General features: G+C 34.1%; 1 protein-coding gene across 2 annotated transcripts; it reads left to right on the plus strand.

Moving 5' to 3' along the window:
* The first annotated feature begins 329 nt into the window (after positions 1 to 329).
* LOC128162537 (uncharacterized) lies at positions 330 to 10,157 on the plus strand. Of its 2 annotated transcripts, none has more exons than XM_052825767.1 (3): positions 330 to 573; positions 6,532 to 6,646; positions 7,633 to 10,157. In XM_052825767.1, the coding sequence occupies exons 2-3, from the start codon at positions 6,538 to 6,540 to the stop codon at positions 10,131 to 10,133; spliced, it is 2,610 nt and encodes an 869-aa protein (XP_052681727.1). In that variant the 5' UTR covers positions 330 to 573; positions 6,532 to 6,537; the 3' UTR covers positions 10,134 to 10,157. The 2 variants fall into 2 exon arrangements, with proteins under 2 accessions (XP_052681727.1, XP_052681728.1); XM_052825768.1 differs by lacking the exon at positions 330 to 573 and adding an exon at positions 5,273 to 5,290.
* The last annotated feature ends 2,083 nt before the right edge of the window (positions 10,158 to 12,240 follow it).

Genomic DNA, 12,240 nt, shown 5'->3' on the forward strand with positions numbered 1-12,240 from the left:
CGCTAATTTTATAGCTTCGGTAACGTTAGGGACATTGAAAGAAATAAAAGCGTTAGGGACATTGAGAGAAATAAAAGCGTTAGGGACATTGAGAGAAATAAAAGCGTTAGGGACATTGAGAGAAATGAGAGAGAGAGAGAGAGAGAGAGAGAGAGAGAGAGAGAGAGAGAGAGAGAGAGAGAGAGAGAGAGAAGGGTGTATATCTTACAATTAGTTAGATCATCAAGGTAAGCCATCATTACAGATCGCACGCGTCAGGAATAGCGGCACCATAGACAACGCAGACAATAAAATGACCACCATAAATATTTGATCGGCATTATCGCGAGATTTATAAAGGACTCGGAGAGGAGCCGAAAAGTATTCTATTATTTTCTAACTTCTGTTGTTTAGGATTATTTATATTCGGCTTTTCATCTAAAGCGATTGTATGTGATTTTTTTTTTAACCAGAAGATGGTTAGAAAGTGCGCCGGTCAGCAGTGACATGAATGTTATACACAGATTGGAAAAACTTATCTTGGATTATAAGTTACTCTCGGAACTCAAAATCTTATAATCAGTTTCTTAGCAGGTACTGTATTTTTTTTTTATTTAAGCCTTTAAAATTTAAAAGTGTACTTTTTGTACCATATTTAAAACATTCTTTAAAGAAATAATGATATTAATATTTATAATTAGATGCATGTTTAAAAGAAACATTCAAAACGACTTTCCGCAAACTCATATCAAAATTAATCAATTCATTGGAATGAATTTTTTTCATATTTATATTTTAATAATTCTAAATTAGCAGCTTTTCTAGATTTCTTTTACATCTAAAACTTAATATTTTTTTCTAATTTAATGATATTTTGAATTTAAGTAGCCAATATATGGAGACATATTCCTTACAATATATTTCTATTAAGAGTATTTTGTCATGAATATCATTTACAATGTACCCTCTCCCAATTGTATGATTATATTACCGGTACTTTTCTTCATCTCTGGCCATTACTCAGATTCTCAGTTTTAAGAATAAAATTTAACGAAAATATTTTGGTAGAAATATCATATGAAATAGTCACAAGATTCCATACATATAATTTCTATTCCTATACATGATGGCCTCGAACCGATCGTGATCGAGAGGTTAGCATTGCTCTATTTATTTGCGCTATATACAGTCGCACTGATTGGCAGATGTCGATAATTACGATTGCAAATGTCACTTTCCAATAATTCTTGGACACGCTTGATTTACGCTGGTAGTCCGAGCATGAAAGTCAAAGAATGCAGCGTGTTTAGTACACTCAAGCCACATGTATATAGCCGGACACTTGTACTTGCATTTTTAAGGAAGCTTTAAACAAATGAATAAAATAAAAAACAAACAAACAAACAAACAAGCAAACAAAAGAAATTCGAAAATCGGCATGCACCTGAAAATAAGGAGAAGGGAACGGGGGGGGGGGGGGGGGGGGGGGATTTATGATATATATTTTGACAACTTATCATAAACACTTACGGTTTATTTACTTGCTTCGACAATATAAGGAGAGGGGTGGTCATAAGAAAAACCCGTACTGGTACGAAGAAAATGCGAAAATGAATTATCAGCCAAAAAAGGGAGTGGGTTTCTAAAGATTTTACATGACAGCATCGAAAAATGAAAATAAGTTAAATGTATGTAAACATGAACAACCAACAAAGTCGGGTGGATGGGAGGGACATGAAGTGGGTGAGGGAGGAGTGGGGGCGGTGGCTCCCTTTACTATCTTGGCGTTCTACGCTCTTGTATCTCTTCCGATTTTTATTTCCTTTTAGTTTTAAACGAAACCGTAAACTTTTTTCTAATGTAGAAAAATAAACGAAGAATTTCAATTCAGATTACAATGAATAATATTTATAATTTTGATAACAAGAAAACAAACCGTTGTGATGTATGAATGGTTTAATTCCCTTTTCGTGCTCAAGTCATCCATTGAGAAACAATATTTGATAATAAACCTATTGTCTGTACATGATTCATAAATTTTTCCCCTTAATGAACGGACCAATGTGGTTTGATAAAAAACAAATAATCCCAACCACATCATAGTTAGCGTAACATTTCTTTGTGTATTTTTTTAGCCAACGCGTGTGTAATTTAGCGTATATGTTGGATCGTTGCTTATTTCCACTGGAGTTAGACAGGGATGTCCCGTTTTCCTGTTTTTATTAAAGTTGTTTTTCTTATAATTATCAATCAAGTAAGTGAATGTCTTCAAAATGTTTGATTAGTTTGTTTTTAAGGAATCAACCACCAGGCATCAAACTGACTATTGTTCTCCGGTAACTGTTTAAAATCGAACTGATACTTATCAGTAATAATTAATAAATAATAGTTTTAAAATTTAGTAAGATATCATAAAATTCGAATACTCTGAATTTTTATAATTTAATGATTTTGATTTAACTAAAATATTTTCGTCCAAATTATCATCACAGGACTGAATCACTGTTATAAATAAATCAACTGAAACATGACTAAAAGGCATCTACATGATTGTATTACCTGTATGGCATACATGTAGCTCTGCTATCAACTTTCAGTTCAGATTCATTTTGACTAAATAATACATATTCGTTACTAGATCTGTCCATTTTTAAACGGTCAAAAATTTAATGTAATTGAAATCTCATAAAAATTAAAGTTAGGACCTACTAACTCAGAGAGCTAATATTCTATTAATAGTTTCTACGTACATGTGTACTTGTTTAGTCTCATGCCATAGTGCCTTAATAATTCATAAACATGTACAATGCTAATACATATTATTACAAACATAATAAGGTAAAGATAAATATGGTATTCCGCCCACTGCTAAACAACCTGTAATTATGATGCATATAAATCATCCTCCGTCATGTATAAATATAGATATCATGTAACCATGCAAAATTGCCACACCCCATTATGTATTGATGCTAATATACATGTACATCCTAATGCAGAAATAAAGAACATCCCTAATTTTCTATCTTATACACGTGCGGCCTTTGTCAAATTGATTTTGTTAGATAGTGCCCACCCACTTTTTGAGGTAAATTAATAATGTCATAATGATAATAAGGTCATAAACAAGATAATTGAATACTCTAAATTCCTTGTTAAGTATTCAAAAGCACATGGCAGCAGTGATTGCCGTCAAGTCAATGTAGGATATATTAATTTTGATAGCAGTTATTTGTAGCATGCAAATGTAGCATATACATGTGTTTGAAAGCATTTACATGTAGAATGTAGCATATTTTGAAAAACATTTACATGTAGACATGTATATGTAGCATATATTTGAGAGAAGTTACATGAAGTATATATATTTTATATTATCAATGTTTGATCTTTTTGTCCGCCCATCCGTTCGTCTGCTGTGTGGACGTCAGTGTGTCCGTTATTTCCGTCGACGGACATACCGATTCGCTCTCTGCAGTTTAGCACAAAAATAACTAGTTGTATTGAAAAAATGAATTATTATAGAATTATAGAATATAAACTTACAGCAGAGGTATATAACTACAACACCAACACCCCCCCCCCCCCCCCAAAAAAAAAAAGAAAAGAAAAGAAAACAACGACAATCAAACAAAAAAACCCAAGTCATGCAATATTTCCTTAAGACATATGGAGTAAAGTTGTCTACTTTAAACATTTGTGAGTACTTCGTGCATTTTTTTCCTGAGCTTTAACACGCAGCTGTGGATTAATGTGTGTGGTTAGTGCGGAAATTACTCCACTCATTACCAATTCATGGTCAGGATTGTCCGATGACGAACTCGAGAGAAAAAAAAAACAAAAAAAAAACTCGAACACGAACCACGGAAATGTAACGATTTTTCTTCCTTCCTTCCTTCCGTTTATTTTTCTCGTTTTTTTTTACACATAGAGCCCGTAGTCACCATAATATAACGGTGCTTTTTTACATACAGAGGGACAAACTTCAGTTAAATACTCTTGATGTTTGTTTTTATTTTTATTTTATTTTTTTTTTTTGGGGGGGGGGGGGGGCGGGTGCAATAGCCATTGTTAAATAGTAAGTAAGTTAGAGGATAATGAGATAAGGGAAACAGTGTCTTTTTAAGATATCCTTCATATCACATTCAATGTTATGAAAAATGATGAAATAAAATTTTATCCTCAAATAAGTCTAAACTGGTCACAGTTCTTCATATAATTGTATGTACATGTACATGTCATCTACCAATGCGTGTGAAATACTGAGCTAACATTTTAAACAAATTACAATCTGAGCAATACATTAGCTTATAAATTCATGAATGATACTCATCACACATTCGTGGTCTACTGTGATTAAAAGAAAAAAACATAATATATGTCCAGGACCTTCAAATTCGATTATTATCAATATTTCGGTTCTCAAAAGTTATACATGTACCTAACCTTGTTACAATGTAGTACAGCCAGCAAACTATAATCTAGAGAGACGGATGGTCGTTTCTAAATTTAGGCTACTGGAATATAACTGAGAAGAACTCTCACTGACTGTATGCTGATATAGGAAATTATTTAAAATTTAAAGAATATTAAAAAAAAAACTAAAATAAAAAAAAAAATAATTTTAAAATCTAAAATCTAAACAAATCTAAAAATATTTAGATCCTTTTTCTAAGATACGACCTTTAAGTCGTAAAGTTATAAAATAATGTATAACATTGTAACTTTATAACTAAAAAAATCATCTCTAAAAATATAACGTTGATCTGATTGGTAATTAGTTGACCACTGAGTCTCCTTGAATTGCGACTTCGTGACTTAGTTTCATTAAAACTAATATCAATAACACACTTTCGGATACCCTTTAGGTGCCTCCTTTATTAACACGCACGACACCTTAATCCAAGAATTAGAAAATTAATCAGAATGGCGCTTTACAAGTTTTCACGCTTATCGTCTGGATCGTCTGAACGTTTAAAGATGTCTCGTTGCATGTCTCTTGATTTCGCCTGTCCGATTATGCCTGTTTTCGTTTCACTGCTCGTGTAATGGCCCATGAATGACCTTGTTTCGTGTCAATGTAAACTACACGTGTCTTTGTGTATAGACGCAGGTCAAGCGCGTGCGTGTGTATATACTCATTACTCATAATAATTAATATCAATTTGTTAGACATTCTTTATTTATTTTATTTTCACAAGTGTCTTGTCGTATTCGTCACATTATTTAATTTTCTGTATGCATTTTTTAAAAATTCAACTTTTAAAGGAATTTGTTCAGCTGATGAATATTACATCTCTGGACACAGAAGGTAAAGAATACGTTTCTTATGCTCTAAACTTTCATCTGTTTTTTAAATATTTTTTTTTTCAAATTACATTTATATATTAATTATATTTGTTAATACTAATTTTCCTAATCAGTATTTTTTAAAATACAGAAAAAAGTAATATTAAGAAAAGTCTGGCAATGGTCGTTTCCATTAAGTGAATTTTTATCGTCCTACATGTCATGCTAAGCATAATACGAAAATATATCGCAGAGGGTTTAAAAAACATTTTAATGAAATAACTTTTGATATCACAAATATTTATTCTTTCCTTAACCATTACGTCATCATTTTATCAGAACATGCAAGTAACCACATTATTACTTTGACTCATGATACTTTGCTATATGTTTCGTATGACTACATGTTTCTGCGGTATACATATCTAGTTTATTTGAAAGTGGCCGTGTCAGGGGTTATAATAAACCTGTTAAGGAATGGTTGTTTCTATGTATAAATGCTCTTTCTTTTCTTAACCATCACGTTATCATTTTATAAATCAAGTTACCACAATAATACTTTTTACATTTACTCATTTTTTTTTAGTTCAAAGGCGTCGAAACCGGGGGGTCTAGGGGAGGCTCAGCACCCCCCCCCCCCCCCCCCCACACACACACACTGTTTATTGCAATGTTTTACCTAACAACTAACAATTGCATCGGGGAGAGGCCAGCCCCACACTTTTTTCGCAGCTAACAAAATTGTTCCTAAATATACATTAAAACATCGAAATATAAATAGTGATAATGAAAATTGGAGTGATAGGTATACTTAGGCCCCCCACCCCAAAATAGGTATTTCATGATTATTTTTTTGGGGGGGGGGGGGTGAGTTATAGGTATACATGACCCCCCCCCCCCTCCTTCCCCTACGGATTAGAATTTTCTAAAAGGTTCTTTTTTTTTGCTTGTCAAGATTTCTGATGATCAGTCTAGCCCCACTTCCAAGTTACTTCCGAAGCCAATGTAGTCCTTGGTCAAATTGCTATATGAACTACACAGATATTAACATACGAGTATATTTTCAATTTATGGTTGTAAAGTTCTTTTTATTGTCTACTATAGGTCATTATACGAATATACTAGTATATATGTTAATATTTCCTGAAAAAATCCTCTTCCATACTTGAAAAGTTGTATGCATACATGTAATGATGTTAAATGGTAAAATGTGAATGATATTGAACGTTCCAATGGTAGTGTATAATGTATATATTTTTCTAGATCACAATGGTAGTCCAGAGGACCTTCATTTTCATTTTACTCTTCGCTGCACATGCTCACTGTCTCTCGCCCAGCAGATCTAGCCAGAAATCCGAGGCCACCCGAGCAATGAAAGGTCAGAACTATAGCACATGCATATGGTGAAGGTGTGTATATCTATTAGATTATGGCTAGTACATGTATAATGCATACAAAACAAGGCAAATGATCAAACAACATTGCGAAAAGTACGATTAGTATGATATACATTCATTAGAATATACAGTGTATATTTTACAATATTAGCAGGGGAATGGTTACGATTTTTTAATGTTTACAATGCTTCAGTAAGGCGTTTCTAATATTAGTAGTCAACCAAAATTTAAGTGTCAGCTACAGACGAGATAATTATATAAATCACAATTCTTAATTTTTTTGTGTAAACAAAGCTTGGGTAATGTTCCTCGTTACATTTTGAATGTTGAAAACAAAATTCCAGGTTTAGACCAAAAATTGATGTGACAAACGCTAGGAACAACTAATATATAATATCAAAACGAATCAGCAGATACAAAAATCAGTTTGTAAAAGAAGTATAATTGGTATATTGAACCAATGTAAACAAAAACGTGACATGATTTGTTTACATAACAAGGAACTGTGAGCCCTGAATGTTTATTATAACTTATAAACTGAAAATAAAATTTAAAGATAATAAAGAAAAAAACCCGGCCATAACTCATACAGCTTGGACAACGACTATGAAACTTTTTTTCAAACACATTATAAGAACTAGAACCTAACTGTTTACTTTGTGTGGCCGAACATCAAGAAGTGTAGAGGAAATTAATATTTGTTCTGTAAAGAAAAAACCAATTCCGGCCTTATAGGTCAATTCTTTCGTTATAAACGAGTGATCTTTAGGTCGATTCTTAGAAATACACTTCTAAAGCAATATGCACAATTATTTATAATAAAAGAAAAATAAACTATGACCAAAATCGTGACCATGCCCCTTTAAATAATAATGCAATTTTTCGATGCCATACATACGGAAAAGGCGAAGTACCAGATACCAGTGTTAATCTTGAAATTAATAGTGCATGTATTTGTCTCTTATAGATGCCAAAGCCCATATTTCCCGAAAGAGGTTAATGGTTGTTCCGACACCATTTTTACCGCCAACAAAGACTGTCTCCATGAAAAAGATTGGCGCTCGGTTGAAAAGCTCGAAACCTAAAACTTTCGCTTTTTCTAGAAACAGCTTCCGATTCAACTCACCTTTAACTTCAAAGTCTAACTTCCAGGCCCAAACGAAACAGAGTCGAAAAACAAATACCTCGAGGAAAGTTGTTTCTAACCTAAGCATTAACCAAAACCAATTTGTTAAATCAAACACCAAGAAAATAACACAATCATCAAAGGCAAAGACGAAAGCAACTGGATTTAGTAAAACCAAGAACATTAAAAATGTTGTAACACCAAGTACACAAACTGCTAATACGGAACCGGAAACAATGAGTGGCGTGACACCGGAAGCTCTTCTCGTAGAACAGAGAAGGCGCAAGTCCAAAATGGGGTTTTCACTACAAAGAGTGCAAAGTAAATTGAATGCAGAGGAGTCAAAAATAGAATTGAAAAGTCTGAAAGACAAGATCAAAAGTTCCAAACCTTTAAACGGAAACAAAAAGGAACACGTCAAAACAAAAACAACTAAAAATAGGAAAACATGGGCGAATGATTTAACCAGAAGCGATGCGGTGCAGACTCCTGTTCGAAAAGAACCAACCCCACGCAAAACTTTCAGTGCTAAGGCATTTAAAAAACTTGTACAGCGACCAGTTGATGTGTCATCATCGAGAGTCACAATAAAGACAGACGGAATTCCAGCACCAGTCCCCAAGATCCAACACATTCTCTCATCTAGACAAAAATCAACTGAAAACGTTGTGTCCAGCAAACATACTGGCGGTAGTTTATCTACTGATAGGAAATTAAACACAGAAAAGAATACAAAAATCGCAGGAAAATCAGGTGTGCAAGCAGATATTACAAAGCTTCTTCCCATGAATATTCCTCTTCCTCCAGAAAATGCAGATGTGCAAATAGATATTACAAAGTTACATTCTATGAATGTTCCTCTTCCTCCAGAAAATGCAGGTGTGCAAATAGATATTACAAAGTTACATCCTATGAATATCCCTCTTCCTCCAGAAAATTCGGGCATGCAAGCAGATATTACAAAGCTACATACTATGAATTTTCCTCTCCCTCCAGAAAACTCGGGCGTGCAAACGGATATTACAAAGCTAAATCCTATGAATATTCCTCTACCTCCTGGTGAGATGTTAGATAAAGATATGTTCTTAAACATGCATATGCAGCAAATAAGCCTTCCGTTAGATTCAGCAATGAAACCAAAGACAGAGCGAAGCTTGAAAGTTGTAGAGCGACCGACGGCGCCAGCCCCGACACAGGACAACTTAATCAACAGTATTCAGAGTCTTGCAAAAAACCTGGAGACTGCTGCAGGCACCAAAACCATTCCTCATCCTGTACAAAAAGTAAATACAATCATACGACCAATGGTAAAAAGCAGGCCTGTTCAACCACCAGTTCGCAATCAAAACGTTATCTTGCCCATACCAATACAGAGGGCACAAAGCGAGTTACAGACAAACGGAATTGAGAGCAGTGTTTCTGTATCAGGTCTAAACAACCAACCGGTATCTGCGGCGAGACCTTTCCGTCCTGGATTTATCCCTCCTCCTCCACCAGATAGTGGATTCGTTCCTGGACAAATACGCACCGCACAAGGTGCATGGAACAACAATTTCCAACGCCTCCCACTTCGACCGGCACAACCAGCCAAGAGAATTCTCCCGGCAACAATACCAGTTAGACATAACCAACAGGCAGTTCCTCATCATAATTACATACAGACGAAAGTCCCACTAAGTGGCGTGATTCCACAACCGCCAGGTATGATTCTAAGAGAAAGCGGCAGACTCTCACATCCTCAAAACATTAGACCGTTTCAACAACAGCATAATGTAAACACGGCGTATTTGACAAAGGCCCCAAACAAGCAACACGTGCAAAGTCCTCAAAACCATTTTGTTTCTGGGCCTATTCGCCGACCTAATAATCACCACGCGGCGGCTCATCACTTTGAAAGAAATAATCTGAGCCACCATCCGCCGCAGCCAACCCAGCAAAATTTCTATGACGTCACACCACCGATGTATGACGCCACGACTACAGTAACATCGACAACACAGAGACCAACGCCAGGCCCAAGAAGACGGCCTCCAAAACCTAGAAATTTCGATCCTTTAAAACACATAATGAAAGGACAGCAAACAAGGACGAAAAAGACGAAAAAAGCAAAAACAACGGCTAAAGCCAGACAACCACCAGAACCCCCAGAAAGAACAACTAATGCGGACCCCGACAGGAAGAACTTCAATCAAAAAATCTTTAAGAATTCTTTTCAAAAAGACTATATAAACGAACAACGAGGCAGGCATCCTTTGAAAAATTTTATGCTAGAATTCGAAAGGTTTATGAAAAATATGGATAACTATTTTGATTTGTCAGGAATGATTGAGTTCAAAAAATAAAACTTATGGGGATTTTCTTATAAATGCTAATTTAATTAATGTCTCCTTCTTAAACGCCTCTTGTTAAAAAAATAGATAGTCTGGAATGAATACCAAAGTCCTTTCAGAGTCAGCGATACCTATTAGAACGCTTTTGATTATTATTTCAAATCATCTGTTTCAAAGATTTTAAAAGATAATAAATTATGCTTCTCTTTACACTCGCAGAATGCTAATTTAAATTTTATGAATAATTTCCATTCAAGTGTTTTTAAAAAAATTAATGATGCAATGCAATATATCATTTTTATAAAACAAAATCATTTTTTGACGGGGTCACGTGACCCCGTCTTTTAGTTTACTGTCAGCCGAAGTCTCAAACCGGAAGGCCCGCGTAGAACACATGAATGAGTCTACGGGTAAGAAAATAGTGCAGAAAGTTTTCATGCATTTCAGTAAAAATATATTATAAAAACACGCATTAAATCTTTTTAAGTCCTCTGTGTATAAACTTAATTCTATTTAGAAAATAAACAAATAGTTTTATTGATCAAAATATTCCTGCTCGTGTTCAAATGTGGAATGAGTTGCGTAACTGAATGCGCAACGCCGTTGACGATTCAGTTGGTGTTCGAGCTCATTAATCAATAGAAGAGGTTGAAGGTCGAATCGAACGTAATGTTCCCAAACGCAATGTACCATTTTTGAAAAGATGTGAATTTTATTTTGACAATTTTTCACCTGAATACTACCGAACTTTATGCGCAAGCCGAAGTTAAAATTAGAACGGATTTTACACACTCAGATGTCTTACATATTAAATAGGTGTTTCATTGGCTTCCAGTCTACTTGCGGCATGACTGCTGTTCGTCTCTAAAGGAATTTTTTACACAGAAAATAAACACGTCTGAATTTGCCTTCTCGTTAATTGGCTTTTTAATTAATTAAACTGAATTAAAAAGTTGAACAATGCATTGTAAGCAAAATCTATATAGATTACTAGTATACATTTTGGGTGACCAATAGATCAAATAATATATACAATCTTATCGATTAAAGAACCAAGTTAAATGATAATGTTCATGTTGTCCGGCTTAGTTGGAATCAGGCTTGGGGTGAATTACATTGTAAAGTAATGCATAACATTATCATTTCTTAATAACTTAGGGCATTAAATTACCTTTACCATTACTTAATTTTCTTGAAGTAATGCATTACATTACCATGACATGAGTAAAGTAATGCAACACCATTACCATTACTTTGTAAAATGTCAATAAGTTTTAAAAAAGTAATTTAAAAGTTAAATAAAGAATTAAACTTTTTGTAGATCTTTCATAAATAAAACATGCTTAAACATATTTACAGGTTCATGTTCACTATCAGGTTCAAATTTAATGACTTATACATGATTGCTGTTGCACTTGTAGTTCTCAAAGTAAGGTTGGTCCCTTAACATTTACACGCTAATGGCGGAGTTGCCAATCTCTGTTATTTATGTCTCTGATTTTCGGAGTATGATTTTTAATGAACGGAACGGTTTTTATCGTAATTCGTGTAGGTGATGCACGAGTTTACACAAAAAAGTAGTAAGTGGCGAACGGATTTATTTTTATCTATAAATTTTGCATGAAACGCTGCAAGAAAATCGTGTCAGATTAGTCGGTCTAAAAAATCAAAATGACGACCGTGACAAACCTTTTTTTGTTAGAGTACTTGAAATCTTATTGTAAAAAGAAAAATTCCTCACGTCAGGTGCCTGTGTTTGTTATCGCTATACAAATATTAACTTTGTTTATTAATTCAGCAGTTTGAGAAACCTTGTATAACGGATTCCGTCCGACTTGTGAATTTTCTCTTGGATCACAAAATTGAATAAATCTAATGATTTAAATTATCTACCTTGATATGATTGTTTTGATTTTCCCGGTTAGAAGTAATTTTTAAAAAATTTCCTTGGGGTCTTATTTTACCTTAAATACCGTTGTGTCAATTTTCTACAATTATGATGGCTGGGATTGAGTAAAATTTAGACAAAGTATGAGACAATTGCAAAAAAGCCAATTTAACATTCTAGATTGAAACAACTAATTCAAACTCATAATTTTTGGAAGCATATTCGAGAAAA

The sequence above is a fragment of the Crassostrea angulata genome, chromosome 9 (genome assembly GCF_025612915.1).
Source record: "Crassostrea angulata isolate pt1a10 chromosome 9, ASM2561291v2, whole genome shotgun sequence".
In the NCBI taxonomy this organism is placed as follows: Eukaryota; Metazoa; Mollusca; class Bivalvia; order Ostreida; family Ostreidae; genus Magallana; species Magallana angulata.

Coding starts and splice junctions, on each gene's coding strand:
- LOC128162537 (XM_052825767.1), top strand. CDS start 6,538: ATGGTAGTCCAGAGGACCTTCATTTTCATTTTACTCTTCGCTGCACAT. Junction 6,647..7,632: donor GGCCACCCGAGCAATGAAAG/GTCAGAACTATA, acceptor TGTCTCTTATAG/ATGCCAAAGCCCATATTTCC.